Raw genomic sequence first — 18008 nt, forward strand, 5'->3', positions numbered from 1 at the left:
TGCATTTCTGCAATAATTTCCTAGTTTCTTCTGCATTTGGGCCTTTGTGGAATCATCCCCAGTAAAGCTTTTCCCCTCAGGGTTGTAGTGATGACAGAGATGCGATTCAAACACCATGCTGTTGAACAGAGCTGCTCTTATGTTCCTGTTGCATTCAAAGAGGCTTATCCTGGTTCGGTTAGCATGCTCCCTGCTTACATCATCTTTTATTATGGAATGGAAGTTACCTTGCAGTGCCTTTGCTAAGAACCTGGGCATCCAGAAGTTTCCCAAATACCAAATCCAGGATCCTGGGGTGTGTATGTGCATCTGAATAAAATAGCAGCTTTGCTCAAGAAAAAAAGACTAGACCTCCAAGCCCAGCATAACTGAAAACTTCTTCTGTTTCAGATTTTGATCCTAAGGACAGAGTTACTAACCTCAACAAGGCAGCAGTATATCCCACCTGGGCATCGGGAGGCAGGCGTTACACTTCAAAGGCTCCTGGAAAAGTTGAAGCTGTATTGTAGTGATCAGCCAATTACTTATTTGGTTATTAACACGCAGAGGTATCATCTAGGGATTAGTGTTCCATTGTGCTAGCATCTCTATGTACAAAATGGACCAGGCTGAGAGAGAGAGTGAGTAAGCGTGTGTGCATGCATGCATGTGTGTTGTTATCTGGATGTTATCTGCCTTTAGTGCAGACCAGCACATGACAGGGTGGTGCAAGCTACATGACCTTTAAGGTCCCTTCCAACCCAAACCATTCTATGATTCTATAATATTTGTGCACAATTATGATAGTTGAAATAAAATACAACAGCTGAAACTTGTCCCAAAGCTGGAGAAGGTAAGTACCAGATCTATGTGTATCTATGATGGCTAACATTGAGGACTGGTAAGAATATGTTATAATCGCCTCTGTGCTGAATCACAGACAGCTACTAGGCAAGGAGGAACAGCTCTAGCAGCAGAGCACGTGCTACTACTAGAGACATCAGTTGTGATTCTATGGGGAAAGTCAGTTTAATTTTGCACTTAAAGCAAGAATTCATTAGTTACAGTGTTTCCTCTCTGAGACTGGGGCCTACTCCATCAGTGGAAAAGAATTTTTTGGCAACGTTACTAATTCCTTTACCAATTACAGGATCCCTCTGGTAACAGAAATTTAGCAGCTTAGTCTCTTGGAGAAGGCTACAGGTTAGCAATACGAGAGAGGGGAAGAACACAGGGAATGGATGGAACTGGTGCACGCAAGACACAGCAGTTTCAACACACCAGCTTGAACAGCACATATGTCTTTTTTTTGCAAATATGCTAGAAAATACTTTTACAGAGGTAAAACACCAGCCTGAGGAAGATCAAATGCACAGGAGAATAGGTAGAAATGTTAACTATATCTCAAATTCTTAGAGAAAGATTACATCGTGTAATGCTTTAACTGTCCACAGATGCATACAATTAAAATATGTCCAGTATCGACTGTAAGAGCTTGTGGTTTAAAGCGCAAAAGGGGACTTCACTCTCCCCACACACAGGCACGTTACCTTGGTTTCCAGGACACGAAGAAAAAAAAGGAGAACTTCTTTGTGGCTTGCATGTTAAAAGATTTCTAGATACACATTTAAATTAAGTTAATTTGGCAGTTCTTTTGTCACTCCTGGTATAGGGTCAAAGGGACAGAACGGCATAGGACTGAATGGACTGAGGAACGACCACTGTAGATGTTGCATGCAGTTGCTACAGTTAACCATTAGATGCTGGCATTTATTGCACATCTGGGGACATAACAGAATTTATATATAAACGAAACAAGGTGCAATCACCATTTTTAACGAGCGTGCACGGTAACACATTGTAAAAAGCTTTTTTATAGAAATTATCTTATTGCAATTACACAGGAAGAGAAAAAGGGTTCTCAAGTTACAGTGTACAAAATAAAGCACATTGCTCCAATGACGGATTTCAGAAAAATCCCTAAGTGTCTTAGGACTGAATGCTATCCAGTTTGGAAGATATTGATTAAATGTCTTCCATTTCTCTATGCTGAGAGATCTGAGATAACTAGTTTATCTGACTTGTCTCCAGTTTCAGAGGGAGATAAGACTTCATCTGTGTCATAGTCTTCTTCAAAAGATCTGCAAAGATAAAAGGTATGTCTTTAAAAGCCGTATTTTGGTGAAAGCTTTTTCAGGTAAGTTATTTCAGTGGCTACTAAAGCAGCTGGCTAAAACATAGTAGCATGCAAGATGTTAAACTTGAGGAGGGTATTTATAAGGCATTGAAAACAGTGCTTTAGTAATCAGTATTCTGACAGCTGACATGACTTTGTGCTCCCATCCATCCTCATTTGTATGTTCCAAAACAACTTTTCATTGGTGTTCAGCATTATAAAATTTGAATCCAGTTTCAGTAACAATTGTTAGTAGCTCACAGTAGCCTTAATAGTTCAGTGCAGAAATAAAGTCATCCAGCCCTAGAGGAGATTTGGCTTGTTCAGACTTGCTCAGAAACACCTGGTTTCTAAAGCAGCTTCTGGATTGGGATATGTTTTGACACTCACAGAACAATTGTGGCCATGCTATCATGTTCCTCTCTCACTTGAAGTTTAATATCCAGGTCTTAGCATTTATGGCCTGAGGCAGTTTGGCTGCGAATTCTCAGCTCCAGCCAGTTGCACTGTTCAGACTGGTTGGGTTCTGTGCTCTGCAGCAGAGGATATCGCTTTGGGGCTCCTATCCCATTCCTATTCCTCAGAAATGATATTTTTAAGATGTTTTCCCTCCAGTCTCAGCACACTATAGGTTAGTTTCTCAGGGCTCCCAAGAAATTAAAATTCTTCCTTTTGTTCTGAAAGCGATGCTGCTTAGGAAGGAAATGGTGCAGCAGGTGTTCCAATGGCTCAGCACAGGAATAGCTCTACTTTGTTCAGTGATAAACCGTGCTGCAAAAAAGTTAACGCCTTTGATCCCCAGCATGGATGGCAACAAGGAAGAATTGTTTACCACTTCTTGTGCTGTTCCTCCTTTACTAACCCATATGCAGGCACAGCAAATCCTTAGGAGCCTGTCAGTACATATGTCTTGCTGTGGGGAGGATTCTACGCTATAGTCTGGTGATCCTTATGTGAAGAAGAGACAAACTGCATAGAGATCATCCTGGACATTTTCATCTTCTCTTCCATAAAAGAAAGCACCTGCTGACTAATTCTGCCACCTTCTGGATCCTTGTGTAAATGGGAGAAGGGAAACAATGGTCTGGATCCTACACCAACAACTGTTCTGATTCTGTATGCATGGAAGCCAAAAAGTACATAATATGCACACTTTTTGCTTAAGCGGTACCTGTCGGGAGTCTGCATGGCTCTGCCTCTCCTGCATTCCCCACCTGGGAAAGGACCGTGCGTGTTTGTACATGCCTCAGTTTCTCTACTGTCTCCTTGGTTTAAGATGATGCAGCTGAGCAAAACTTTTTATTTCTATTTGAATGATCTTCTTAGGAATCTTCCTTTTGCGTCCCCCTTTTCCTTCAATTTTACCAGTTTCTGTTAGCTTTCTGCCATATTTTCCCTATACGTGGAATGTGACCTCTTTCCTGTATTGTTTATCTTGCACATTCACCAGCACTTGGAGCTCCGTTATAATTTTTTTTCCAGTGCCTTTTGCTTCTGGACTACACCTTCTCATGTCTTCTTCAAAAGGGGCTTCCCATTGTCTTTTCCCATGTGAGTCACTTTTCCACTTCACTCTTTTGCTCCTTAAGGCTCAACAGTGCCTGCCTTTCTGATCTTGGAAAAATGTTTTCCACCTTTATGGCTAGGAAGCATCCAAGTGACAGCTTTTCCACAAGATTAGCACTAATCACCTTCTTTCCTTCCAGGCTGGTTTCAAAACTTCACAGTCCCATAAATACGCATATGGGCTCATGTAGATTAAAGACCCATTGCCTCAAGACTCAACCATGGCAACTCTAGCTCGTTCAGAGAAGGCAAATTACTCCAGAAAATTCTTTGTCCTTCCTTCTGGCAAACACACATTTTGTCACTGGCTGGTTCAGCGATGTACTACTTCTTCCCCTTTTCCTTTCCTTATGCTGCTGTGTTCACAAAAGCGAGCAAATGAGCCATTAGCAACTTGAGGGAGACAAGAAAAATGGTTTAAGGTGCCTAAACCAATGTCATCTGATCCTGTGCCTTTGTCCCACCTTTCTGCCTCTGAGCAGGATTGCTCTGCACTGTGCTCCCTCGCTCCTTGTTGCTTAGGTGAAGGGGATTCTTTTCTATCAGCAGCTGATAAAAGATGGCCACTTCTTCCTTATTTCCCTTCCTATGGAGAAAGATCTCTTTCCGTGAAGGCAGTTGTGGCTTCCATGTGCATCAACTGGCTGAAACTGGTTTCTGGAACAGTGAACTAAATGGTGCCCTCTTCTGCCAGGCAGGCCACAGCCTGGACTGGAAGAAAGGATTTCTGCAAAACCAATGTTATATCTGCATTAAGAGCTTGTGTTGGTCAGATTCAACAATTGGTTCTGCCTTCAACCAACAATGTGAGCACACATTCACCAGGGAACAGACTCTTCATTGAATCTCATACACAGATGTATAAAGCAGAGCATGGCTGAGAAGCATTCAGATCAGCTTCCAGTGAAACATGATACTTCATTGCTGTCTTGAGCAAGACAACACCTTTCTCTTATCTTATTTTGGGTGACTGCAGTTCTCAACAGAATCACAGCATCCTTGACATCACTCTGATTATCCACTATGTCTTGATGAGATTCCTCTTCCAGGAGCAGTGCTCTCTCATGGGCAAGCCTGCAGACAGCCAGACTGACGCTGACTGGTTTTAGAAACCTTCCATCCAGAGAAGCTATGGACAGGGCTAAGTCACAAATGTGGGACACACTTACTAATTCCTCTGCAATTGCTCAATGATGGTTATTTTTCAAATTTATTAATAAGACAAATAACAGATTTCAGATTCTGCCAGCTAACTTAGCCAAAAATCTTCTGGTCTCCCACACAGCTCACGAACTGTCTTGGTTTCGACCCGCTCCCTGTTTCTGTCATCCTCAAAGGACAGCAGAAATAACGTATGTGCAAAAACTCAATGCCTGTTTCTGGCAAATTTGTCTGGGCGTCCAGCTCTTTGTTTTTCTTTCTCCCTTCCTTTTTTCCTGCATGGTCTGTTGCTATGCTCCACAAATGAGATCTAATCCTGCTGCCATGACTACAGAGCTTTTCAGGGGCTCTTAAAAGCAAGCAGCAAGGTTGCTGACATGCTCTTTACAGGAAGACACAGAGCTGTTTCAGACAGACTTCAAAAATCTGACATCACCTGCCACTTCTCCTCTGTTTTTGGTGAGTTTGGGGATTCATGGTCCTGCAAAGCTTTGATGGCAGACTCCTATTTCTTCTCTGTGCTGAGGACACAGGTGTTGCAAAGCAGCTGCAGGGAATACAGCAATTTTATCTTCCATCCTGTGTTACCTCATCTTCCATTGTGAAGGCCACAAAAAGGCAAGGCAGCTCAAAGGAGATGAGGGAACAGCCCATAGCTGTTTGGATGCACATCACAGGGAGAGAAGGAAACATAGCTCTCAATAGCTTTGCAAATCTCTGCGGCTAATTAGTAGGTGCTACTGTTAGCCCAAGCAGTTTCCAGTGTGGGAAGTTTTGAAAATTATGCAATCTTCTCAGTCCTCTTACTTTAATAGCTCTACAAGTACTGTTCAAGAACGGATGAAATCCCGAATCATGCAAGATTAATGTGGGGTAAGCATTCTTTGGATGTTTGTTATATTAACCTGAAGACTTCCAGAGAAATATTCTCAAGAAGATACTAACACAGACACAAATCTAAAAGATAATTATACTGAGTCTCCACTAGGAGCCTCTGCAGGAAGCCCTTGCACATAAAGAGGTTCCAGAGCAACTGCTCTGTCTAAATTAATTGATTCTAAGGATAACTGGAGCGTGTGCCCATAATTTTATAGAAGGGTGCAAAAATGAGCGTAGGTATTGCAGAAACCAATAGTGTTTTATAGAAAAAATCTCAACAAACTTTGTAAATGAATGGAAACATTGAAACACAGCTTATCAAGAGCACAGACTAATAGGCATAAAGTTTGTCAGAAAGTAAAATTATTCGACTAAAGAAAGTCTCCTCTAGGTATAATAAATGTAACACAGAGCTACAGCTTCTAATCTATGGTAGCGTGACATGGTCAATACATGGCCAAGACTAGCAAAAAGATCTCTTTTTTTCGTATGGTTGCCAAAAGAAAAAGGCTTTGTCCTTTTTCCCAGCTATCTTCATTACTGCAGTGTGTGTAGCTGATTCAAAAGGCAGCCCACAAAGAAGCCCATTGTGAAAAATACATCAATAATGCCCTTTGGAGCAACTGTTTCAGGCCTCACATGCTCCAGTGTTGAGTCCAAATGATAAGTCCACTAATCTACTACCTCTGTTAAAAGCAGCATCCACATGCTCCTCCTAAACCTCAGCGGGAGCCAAACAGTGTGTTCCCGGGCAGTGCAATGCCCACGCTTACCCTTCTTGTAACTGCTCGTTCCCAGTCTCCTCAGCCACAAGAATCTCGTACTCTTCAGCAGCATATCTGTCCCAGTCAGAGGGTTCAGGGCCATCATTTTCAATGTCCTAAAGAGATCAGACAGTCAAGCGCACTGTGTCCATACCTCTCTACAGCTGTTTACAATAGGTCTACACATGTGAAACAGCAATTCTAGGAATAGTAAACAACTGTAGAGAAACAGCTAGTCAAAAACTGCCTTAACTGAAAGATTCACAATTATCTTAAACTATTTTAACATCCGCACATAAATGACTATGAAAAAATACATCCCTTAGTCTATAAAGCTCAGTGTGTGACCTAAGCTGCCAACAAACTGAGCCTGCTTCATTTCAGAGATGCTGAACATCAATAACCGCACGTTTTCTTTGCTCTAGCTCAGCAAGCCCTGCATCTGTGCACTTTGTAATTGGTTAAAGAACTTAGTGATTTAAAATCTTTGATTAAATGTTAATCGTAACTGATCTTTTGAAGAACTCTTCACAGTTTTGCTAAGTTTGGGCAAGTCTGACAGAACGTTATAAAATAACGTCCTTATAAACATTTGGCTCTCTGCCATTTACTATAAGATGGGGAAAATAAGTTATCCCCCATGGCCCCATTTCACTGCTCTTATGATGATCCAGTTTAAACAAACAAACAAACAAACAAACAAACAAACAAACAAACAAACAACAGAGTGGTTCTGGCTTAGGATATATTTAAGCCTTGAATCATGGAACCACAAAGTTCCTCTTACAGGTTATGTGGGAACACAGCTGGGAGGGAACCAGAGTTGGTTTTGGCATCCCCTCCACTTTACTGCACTGTGACCAGATAAGAGGCTTCTGGGAGATAGTCTTTAAGCTGTTGTCACATCTGGTTTCACTGGATATGCAAGGGGAGCCAGAGGTGAGGGACTCTACACCAACAGCTGACAAAACTCAAGTCTCTGAACATCTCAGAGTTAGTAGTGAGCAACAACTGCAAAATATAAAAGCCACAATCTCCTCCTGTATTTTCTCTGCTTGAGAAGATGATCTATGACAGTGCAGCCAGGCTAATAACCATGCACAATCTGCAACATCCAAACCTTCCATCTAGTCTGCTGCACGTGTGGCCTGATCATGGAGCTGGCATCTCATCTGCCTTGGCCCTGTATTGCAAAGATCTGTCCCTTTGATTCTGTTTAGGCTATGGGAAAATTGCTAGTGCCGTTTTAAGGATCAGACTCCAACCCAGATGTTTAATAAATCTTCACATGTAGCCTACTTACTTATGACTGCAGCTGTGTAGGGGACAGGAAGAGACAAATGGGATCGCAAGTTCTGAATCTCAGTTACTTTCTAAACTGAGTGAACCAGGTTCCCTTCTAGTGCAGCTGAGCCCCACTCTTTCAGCCTGCTGAATCAGTGTAACACAGCAGGGTCCAGTCAGTCTCTCTAGAATCACACGCTGCGCTGCCAGCACTGGTGTGGTAGGACCAGTGATGGCAACCGAACCACAGAATAGCAGTATAACTGGTGTTGGAAGAGACCCAGGAGGTCTCTCAAATCAGGGTTTGCTGTGAGGTCACATCAAGGGGCTCAAGGTTTTGCCCAGTCACACTTGAAACCCTCCAAGAGCAGAAACTGTGCAATCTGTCCCAGTGTTTGACTGGCCTACTTGTGAAAAAAGTTTTCTTATATTCAGTTGGATTTTCCCTACATCCAGCAGCACTCCAAAGATGGGTTTGAGTAGGCCTGTATTTAGAAATAAAGGTGATATATACCTTTTGCACTGCAAAGGGATCCCTCTGTTCATTGTCCAGATATTTCTCTAAATTGAAGAAGGTGTTGTAGAATACATGAGCCATTCTGCACCTCTTCAGGTCTCGCAGGGTTACTCTTCCTACAGAACAAAACCCAACATGATTGTGCTCCTGAGTTCTTCCTTAGTGACAGACTGGACCTGTTCCTTGTCAGTCTTATCAAGGTTTTAACTGTAACACCAGTATGCTACAATATTACAAGATTTCTTCCCAAGTCAGTCAAGGATTTTAACGTTATTCAATAAATGGGTACATTTATTAGGCTTAAATTTCACACACATATGAAGGTCTTTCCCATTCATGTGAAGTATGAAGAATGTGATGGGGGATGGTCCAGTTTCATAATCTAGACTGTCAGCACATCTCACAGCTGGAATATAAAAGACTTGTTGCTCCAGTTCCAGCAAGTTAATTCACAAGATCTCTTGTTTTAGTATTTGAAAACTCCTGTGGCATAACATTATGCCACAATAGCCACCGTTCAGACTTTGACCTTGTGCAGTAATTTCAGCCCTGTGATTCTAACACAAGGCTCTACCTATAATGGGTTTCACAGTGACATTACTTTCTCAATCTACCATAGATCAAAGAGGATGGAAACTCCCATTAAACAGGACTTACCTTCCCTCTCTGGCTTAACGAGATCAAGCATCTGACACAGCAAGTCAAGAAATGGCAGTGGTTCTATGCCCATCACTTCCATCCGCTCACATTGCTCCTCATAAAAGTACTCCAGTTCATACATGGAGAGCACTCCATCCCCATCCAGGTCCATGCACCGAAACCAGTACTCAATGCTAGGAAAAAGAGACAGGACTCATGAAAGCACAGCACTGCAGTAGGAAATCCATACAGGAGAGATTGCAGCAATGCACATTCCCCTTCCCCATCCTCTAATGCTCTTCTGCCCAAAGGCTGGCATAAAACCAGAGATGAAAATACTGTTTGGGAAGGATCAGGGCACAGGCCAACACTCTAGAGCACCTCCTGTTAGTCTCCTCAGTGGCTTGTGAGCGCAGCCACGCTCATGACCTGTTTCACCTGGTAGCTGTACCAAGCGTCTACTGTGCTGCAGCTCAACTGGCTAATGTAGGTTAGGGTGTCCCTGTCTGATTCAGCAGCAAGAGTTGGCCAAATGCAACCAATGCTGAACCCAGGACACTGGCTATCCCTGAGTGACCCTGGTGAGTGATGAGGCAGGCATGGTATGCACTTATTTCCTCTACTCCTTTATACAGAAGGCAATGCTTTCAGGCAGTCGCACTCTGCATCCTCCCTTCCCCTCTGGATAGTCCAACCCTGCATTTATGAATTCTTCTTCTCATTTTTACTCATAAGATTCGTTGTCCTAATAATTGCATGCAGATCTAGTTCAGCTCTGCATACTAGTCTCCCACTGGCTGTACAAACCAGGCACACAGACAGGTTTTACGAAGTGACACAGTGAAGCTTCCCTACAAACCCTACTTACGCACTTACTACATGCATGAAGGGAACATGCCTATCTGCTGCAAACATCTCATGGGTTTATCCCCAGAGCCAGTGCCTCGTGACATGGGGTAACCAAAGGGATTGATGACTACCAAGACATTTAACATTACAGGAAAATTCTGCTACTACAAAATTTCTCCTCAAAAAAGGGAAATGATTTGACCAAACGTTGACAGTAAGTTGCTTTCTTCCTAACAATCACCGGAACCCAAGCTGCCGTCTCTTGTAGAGAGCGGTAGATCACAGAAGTTTCTATAATCTTATCTGCTCATCTTAATACTTTTAATAAAACACAGAAACTGGTCAGACCTTGTAGCACTTCTTTTGTCTTCCTCCGAAATCAGGAGCCACACAAAATCAGCATAACTCATGCGGCCTTCCTTTTGAACTTCATTGCCTCTGGAAGACATGGGGCGAAAAAAAAAAAAACAACAAAATGAATCACCACGCTCCTAAATACTCATAATGTTATCAAATGTATTTTTCAAAAGCCCCAAATAATTGGTGAGAGAAAAATAGGGCACCATCGCCCATTTAGCCTGTACTCCCTGCACTCTGCAGCACCAGTCCTTGTGTGCTTCCCCACAGGCACAGCATTTGCTGCCCTGCTGTCACTGCAGGGCTGAGGTTCATCTACCATATCCCCTCCCACAATAAGTGCTGGGGTATTTTATTTTTTGGGTGTTTTAAAGCACTGCTCCCCAGCTATGCCTGTGCCACTGTGGGGCACAAACACATAGTGCTTGTGTGTTCCCTCCTGCTATGTTCACCCTCCCAGCTTGGTCTACAATGAGGTCTATAGGTGGTCACCATATGGGATTTTTAAATTTGCTTTCTTAAGATACCCAAAAGTCTCACTCCATTTTCAGGCAGCTCCAACTAGAGCACCGTGTTGGAAACCATTCTGATCCATGTGGATTTTTGAGAGTATCTTGCATTTCTAATCAGCCTGACAGAAATTCCCTTCACTTCTACCCCCAACCAGTACGCTATTCCTCACCTCACCACAGCACCGCTGAATATTCGCTCAATAATCCTGTTTGATAAAGCTGGAAATAAAGAAAACATGGAGAAAATGAAGCTACAGGTCACAGGAATAACTATAATCAGCTGTTTGTGCTGAATCCACACAAAGCCACTTCCCATTGCTAAAAGAATGCGCCGTTTATGTACCCTAACCACTTTACTGGTCTCTGTTTAGCAGCATTTGTAAAAAACAAAGATCAAAGATGATTCTCCCAGTGTGTTTGCCTTTGTATCCTCCCAAACACCATATTTCCCCACAAATACGGCAACTGTGTGTTATCTGGATTCTTGGATATGGGCAGTGTTACTCCTGTTTTGCTGCAGTAGGATTTGTCACATAAGCAAATCCTCCTGATTGAAGGAGACTATTTCAGTGTGTGTTGCAAAGGAAGTTCAGTTATCAAGCAAAAAAATCACACATCAAATCCCTACAAAACACTTCTTAGCAGAGCACAAGCTGTGGCAATCCTGCTGCAGGGAAGGACAATGAAAAATAAGCATCGTTTGGGGGGGGGGGGGGGGGCGGGCTTTGCCAGCCAGGAAACGTGTGAGATAGATTGTTATGGCAGAGACACACCAGCCAAGCAGCAAGAACCAGTCTCAAGCAGGATCTGCACACTGACCTCAGCCTCCCAGACCGCTGACATGCTTCCTTTAGACCCCCAACTTAACTCCTCCTACATATTCTCCATCACTTCTGTACTCCTGGCACACTTCTGACACACCAGCCAGGCAGACCCAACCTGCATCACCCCTCAAATCCCCCTGGCATAGTGCTGACAGGCTGCTGTACCACTGCACCAGCAGCTTCTCCCCTTCCCCTTGTCCTCAGCACCCCTTCTATCTTTAGCTCCCCAGCACCCAATGCTCTCAAGTCCCCTGCACAAATACTCCATCCCCACACTCCAGCCTCCCAGCAGGGACCAAGTGTCCCGTATCACCTCTCCCAAGTTAGGCACCTCTCCATCCTCACCCCATCCAGCCCTATTATCAACACTCTTGACCCCCGTGACTGCCACACTCACCCAGAACTCCCATGGCCTTTCCATAAACACCTGCACTCGGAACACATGGGCCACCACACCATTGACACACACACACAAACCTACAGCATTGTCATCCTTTCCTTTTTTCTTACTTCAGCCCACTAGGATCTTGGCTCCTACAAAATGTTGTCTCCATCCCCAGAGCTCCAGCAATGCCTGACAACTTGTCACATTTCCAAATCCCTGTAGCCCTATGTGCTACACCACCTTACCACATACTTCACCTTTCCTGCCACCTCCAGTCACATGTTATGTCCAAACATCCCATTCCCCCAAATGGGATTCGCTGTCCCAGACCTACTTTCCCAAAAAGGGCAGCAACCACATGGAAGAATCCAAGAAGGCTTTGTTTTCAGGATTAAACATGGTCAGCAATAGCTCAAGCTCTCGTCCCAGACCTTACATCATGAGTCCTAACAGGTAAGCAAATGGGCATATCATGCTCTCAGAACATGGATAAACCTAAAAACAGCCGACCTGAGTGCCTCCATCTAGCAGAACGCATACAGAACTTTGGACTTTTTAGTCCTTTGTGGATTTGTATTCCATTAACTTATCCATGGCCCTTGAACATTTGAAAACTGGTAGCATCTGCTCAATTTGTGGAAAGGAGTTCCACACTGAACTCAGGTGCTATTCTCCTGAGTGCACCTGCAAACCGAAATTCACCAAGCGTCACTGGACTCTGGAGTTTTTCTCACACATAACGACACTGCACTTCAGCAATCTTTTGAAAAGTTCACATGGGCTTGTCCTTCTTGTCCCTACTTCCAAGTTCCTGCAAAACCCTTAGTAAATAATAAGCAAGTTTCAAGGCACTGTTTAGCTTGTCCTTCTGGCAGTGATCCACACATGGACAGAAACTCCCTCTCTACTCAAGCAGAAAATAGTGTGTACTGATTTCTCTGTGTCTAAGCCTCTACAACTGGCTCTGTAAATCAGCATTTGTGTAACAGATGGATGGCTCCGTTTAAATTTTTTTGAGGCGTCAAATTAACCAAATTAAAGGTAGGCTTTACTCTTTAGTGGGAACTTTCTATTTTCAGCAATCCCCTTTGTCCCACCACAGCTTCAGGCAGCATACCTTGATCACTGTACCTAGCCAGATCCTTCTGGCTGATGTAAAGATCATGGTCAGTGTCCAGCTCCCAGAATTTACAGTATATAACATAGAAGTGCTCGTAGGAGAAGTAATCTGTGATCTGATTTATGTCATCTTCTTCTTCCAAGAGAGCAAGAGTCTGAAAGAGTACAAATAAAGTGGGAAGTTAAACCTAGACAAAGAGGAGGTTCAGCAGCTGAAGTCCTCCAACCTCTGTGGAAGTTGGGTGAACACAGCTCTGAGAGCTAATTCAAAATGCAGCCTTTCTCCCCTGTAGGAAATTTTGTTGCTGCATTCCTTAACAAGCACTTAAAGAGCATCTGGCTTGGCTCTCCTGGTTAGCATATGTATGCACAATATTTCTGCCACTCCTGTCAACAATTTCTGATAATTTTCAGCTATAGCAGAGTGAGGCAGAGAAACAAGAACACAACTGCTGTCTCAGCTGGGATCCATTATTAGTGAAAAATTTCTGACCTGCACCAGAGACACTTAAAGCCATTTACAACAGCAAGTCCACGGTTCTCCACAGGAACCAAGATATATCTTTGCACATCACACATCCTTGCCTGGCTCCCAAAGGGAAAAAATCATGTCTTGCTCCAGACTCATACCTTGACTGGGGAAAGAGGGATGGATCCCAGCAGATCAAACCAATCACACCGATTTTCCTGAGCTGACACTGACAGGAATTAGTCTGGTTTAACTGGGAGGCTAAGACAGATTTCCAACCATGACATCTGTTAACATGTCTTGTTTGAAAAGATTTAGAGACAGTGTCCTTATTTTGTTCCTACTTCACACCTACCTATGTCCTTCCCTCCGACAGGAGGGTATACTGCATGTTCACCAGTGTCACCTCCCTGCTTGCCCTTCTCCTAGTGCTGAGGGTATGGGACACCAGACAGCCTTTTCAGATGAAGAAATTATGGCTGCAGGAATGTGAAAAAGCTAACAGATGCAAGTGAGCTATAGGTCTGTCCTCCCCTGCCCTCACAGCCTCTAGAAGGGAGGAGGTGAAACACAGCCTTAGAGTGATCCCAGGGAGTTGCGTCTCTAAGCAGGCAGGCTTAGTGGTCCTTCTATCCATAACCATAACAGATGCTGTGCTACACATAGGCACTGAAAGTTCAACGTCTACTTTCAGTCATCTCCACATCCAGGGAGCCCAACTGAGTCTCAACAAAACTCGCACATCCTGCTATCCACCAGGTTCAAGAACAACAGGATGGCACTGCCAGACCTGCACTATTCTGACTTGCTGGCTCTCAAAAGTCTAAAACCCTCTGACCAATCGCTTACTAGCCTCTTCAGATTCTTCATGCGTCTCTCCAGTTCTTTCCAGATGACAATCACTTGGGGAGATTTTTCAATAACTTATTTTTTTCTTTTATAGCTCACGCAAAAATATGCCATTTACACATGCAGCAAAGAGCTGCCCAAGTGAAATTATGGTCCCAGAGCTGAACTTCTCTGCTGCAGGAAATGAAAGACAGAGTAGATATGCGGGAGAAAAAGGGGAATTGTGTCTCAAGGGAGAAAATGAGTGGATAAAGATGCAGGATAAGTTGAGAGAATTTGTTTATAACAGAGGTTTGGGAGGAACTAGGATAAGAGGGCTTGGACTGGCATGAGACAATCCAAAGGAGCACAGATTTTTTCATTAGCTGATATGGTGAGGGGAGCAGATGATGTCTGAAAGGAGGAGGAGCGTGAACTCATGCTTGAGGCTTTTGAGGAAGACAGCACACTACATCTGGAAGAGAGAACAGGATGCAGTAGGGAAGTCTCACTGCTTTAGCAGAGTTCTTAACCTTTCAGCCTACTTACTTTCTGGCTTTTTAGGCTGGGCTGGAGTTGAGCAGCCTTAAACAGTTTTAACCTGGTGCTCTTTTGGGCAAAAAATACAGAGAACAGAGATCCAAATCCTCAAACCTATGCCAAATATAAGGATACGTAGCATCAATCCTAACAAGAACTAAGCTTCGTTCATTAACCGTTCTGAAGAATTCTACTGCAGAAGCAGAAATCAGCTCCCGAGATGCACAGTCTTGCAAGTGCCCAGCACAGCATGCCTGACCAACTGGCAGTGGGCTGACTGCCAGTTGGGAGTCAGGAAATTAGCTGTCCTACCCACCATGTACTGTAGGTAATCCAGCACATATTCTTGGCTGCTCAGTGAGCCACTTACCATAGGTGCACTGCTGTGTCTTGCTTCCCTTCCTCTTTGGCTAGATCAGGAGCCAAGAGCCAATCTGCCTGATGCAGCTTCAGAGAGGGTGCACCAACCCCTTGACCTTCTGCCAGTGAACTCTTGGCTACTCCAGTCCCTGGTCTTCCCTCAACTCAGACACAACTCCTCCACTAGCTCCAGCTGGCACTGAGCGTTTGGCCTACCTCACTAAAACCCAGGCACAGCTCCCTCATTATATAGTACACAGCTATAGGAAGAACGAAGGCATCGTGTTCTGTATCCTGTTCAGGCAGAAACCAACGTACTTGCAAGAAGTTGCTTTTCCTCAGCTCTGTTAAAGTGATCTTCCCAGACCAGGATCGATTGACTGTGTAGAATATTCTCTGTATAACCTGCAACACATGAACAGTGCTCTTGAAATCAACTCCTGCAATATACCAGTTTGGGAATTTAAATGCAGTAACTTTATTTTGTTTATTCACTCATCCTAAGGGGACTTATTTTTGGAAACTATTCAGTGATCTTTTTGTGGATACTACTATCCTTAACTTACAATGCAATCTGAAAGTAACATGACAGTTTATGAAACAGTATTATCCATTTCCACTCTCCAAATGTTTTCACTGCTCTTAATTCACATCTTTGAGCATGCAGAGGCATTATTTATGTCAGGGAATATGTTCAAAGTGCTGACAAATCACTTTGAAACTGCAGTTTTCAGGTTTTAGGCATTGTAGCTTGCATGGAACTCAACTGAAATAGTGTTCTGCACCAGAAAAAAAATATAATCAGGACTTTTGAAGAGGAAATAGAACATGTAAATGAAAGCCACAATTGATGTCTGAGCTATTGTGTCTATAACAATGCTTCATCCTCTCAGTGGCTCCACTGAAAGTAAGCAATAAAGATTATCTGCCTGCGTTTATCTTGGGTAGGTGTTAACCTCATTTGTCTCTTTTACTGATCTGCCTCTGGTGAAAGCAAGTAAAAAGCGAAGAGGGAACGTACAGACTTCAGAGAACCCAAGAGAAACAGTTCACAGTTTGAGACTGAGGGCACTCCCAAGTATCTAAAAAGCAAGCTGAAGCCTTCCCAGTCCACTGCTTGTTAGCTTGTCAAATATCACAAAGTGGGAAAAACACAAATGTGTGATCAAGCACATGCAAGAAAAAACTGAACAGGGGAAACAACAAACATCTTCAACAAGAGAAATTAGAAATATAATTAATTTGACTATCAGCACTGAAATCTATGGAATATAATTCCTCTTGACCAAACCTAATACAAACAAACTTTTGATGTCTCTGACATCACGCTGACATATTATCCTAGGATTTTGGTAAACCTTAATAGGGCATGCTATTCCAACACAAAAATTAGCTTTATACAACAATAGGGACATTACAGAGATTAATCTGGTTACAAGTTCAATGGGATGGGTTTCTTAGCTAGAATTAGCTTTGAGTGGGCAACCACCATTTAAGGGCCATGCCTTGACTCAGTCACACAAGCACTGGTTCTTCGTCCACAACAAATCTGGAACCAAGTATGAGATTGTTGCTAACAGACTGCTTGGGGATACACAGATTAGCGAGACAGCAAACGATGAGCACAAATAATTTTGTGAGAAACAAGAATGCTTTGAGGACTCAAAAAGGTATTCCGAAGAGGGAGAACCACTGTATTCAACTTAGCTGAACATGACACCTATTGGTAGCTACCTGGTCCTTAAAAGACTACATGGGGACATGTGGGACAGCAGGAGAACTTTTTTTGTCTTTCATGAAATATATAACTAGAGGCTGAAATCAGCCCAGTTCAGACAGATAAGAGTGCACTTTTACACTGTCATTGATTAACCACTGGGACAACTCTGAAAGAAACACTGCAGGCTCTTTATCACTCCAGACTTCAAAGATGATGTCCTTCTAAAGTTGGCTGTCAATTCCATTAAAAACATACAAACAAACAAACCTGTCCTAACTATAGCAATCATTGAGCAATGCTCTATGGCCTATATAATGCAAGAGGTCAGACTGGGTAATCACAATGATTTTCTCTGATCTTAAGCACTATGAAAAAGCTGTATGTTTGTTTCTTCTTTGATGCCTCTGGCAGCCACTGCCATTCTGGACTATTTTTGGACTTTGTTTGGCCTTTGCTTCCAGATTGCACAACAGCTCAGAGACTGAAGTGGGTCTCACCTCATATATAACCCATTATCACACCTGTCAACTCAGTACCAATTCTTAAAGATACAGGGTTTTCACACCGTTCCAAGGACTCAAACCCAACAATCCCAAGAACCAGGAAAAGGACCCCTAACCAGCAATCATCATCTTTTCCTCTGCCTGCAGGGGAATAAAGGACAACAAAATATACCCGTTTGTGACATGTTCCTCTATCAGACCATATTGATAAAGATGTTCCATCTGCTCTCTCCTCACCTAGCTGGAAAAATAAGGCATTCAGAGGTAAAATGGGATCTCTTTTCATCTCTTTTGCCATGTCCAGTCACTCAGTGCAGGCTTTTATTCAAATAATGGTCCAGTTTCAATGGATGGTACATAGTGTGTATATCAGTATAAAATGTCAATACTTCTCTCTTTCTTTTCCAGGTTGTGAAAACCAAGCTGTCAAAAAAAGCATTTGGGAAACATCCTACAACATAATTACACAGCCTGAGATGATTTGCAGCATTCAAGCCACACTTGTCAGTTATGCCTTACTGAAAGCCTTAACTGGCTTCATTTTTCCCAGCATGGAAGATTATTTATTGTGAATTCA

General features: G+C 43.1%; 1 protein-coding gene across 2 annotated transcripts in view; it reads right to left on the reverse strand.

The window, feature by feature from the left end:
- Positions 1-1785: 1785 nt before the first annotated feature.
- Positions 1786-18008, reverse strand: part of PPP2R3A (protein phosphatase 2 regulatory subunit B''alpha) — a 46141-nt gene continuing 29918 nt past the window's right edge. For both annotated transcript variants that reach the window (XM_082487411.1, XM_082487412.1), the window contains exons 6-13: positions 15527-15613; positions 13010-13166; positions 10854-10902; positions 10163-10252; positions 8984-9159; positions 8324-8442; positions 6535-6641; positions 1786-2120 (exon numbers count right to left, since the gene is read on the reverse strand). In XM_082487411.1, the coding sequence (XP_082343537.1) occupies positions 2024-2120; positions 6535-6641; positions 8324-8442; positions 8984-9159; positions 10163-10252; positions 10854-10902; positions 13010-13166; positions 15527-15613 (882 nt within the window). In that variant the 3' untranslated portion in view covers positions 1786-2023. The remainder of the gene's footprint in view (positions 2121-6534; positions 6642-8323; positions 8443-8983; positions 9160-10162; positions 10253-10853; positions 10903-13009; positions 13167-15526; positions 15614-18008) is intronic.

This window comes from Vanellus vanellus (assembly GCF_965231255.1).
Source record: "Vanellus vanellus genome assembly, chromosome: 8".
Classification (NCBI taxonomy): domain Eukaryota; kingdom Metazoa; phylum Chordata; class Aves; order Charadriiformes; family Charadriidae; genus Vanellus; species Vanellus vanellus.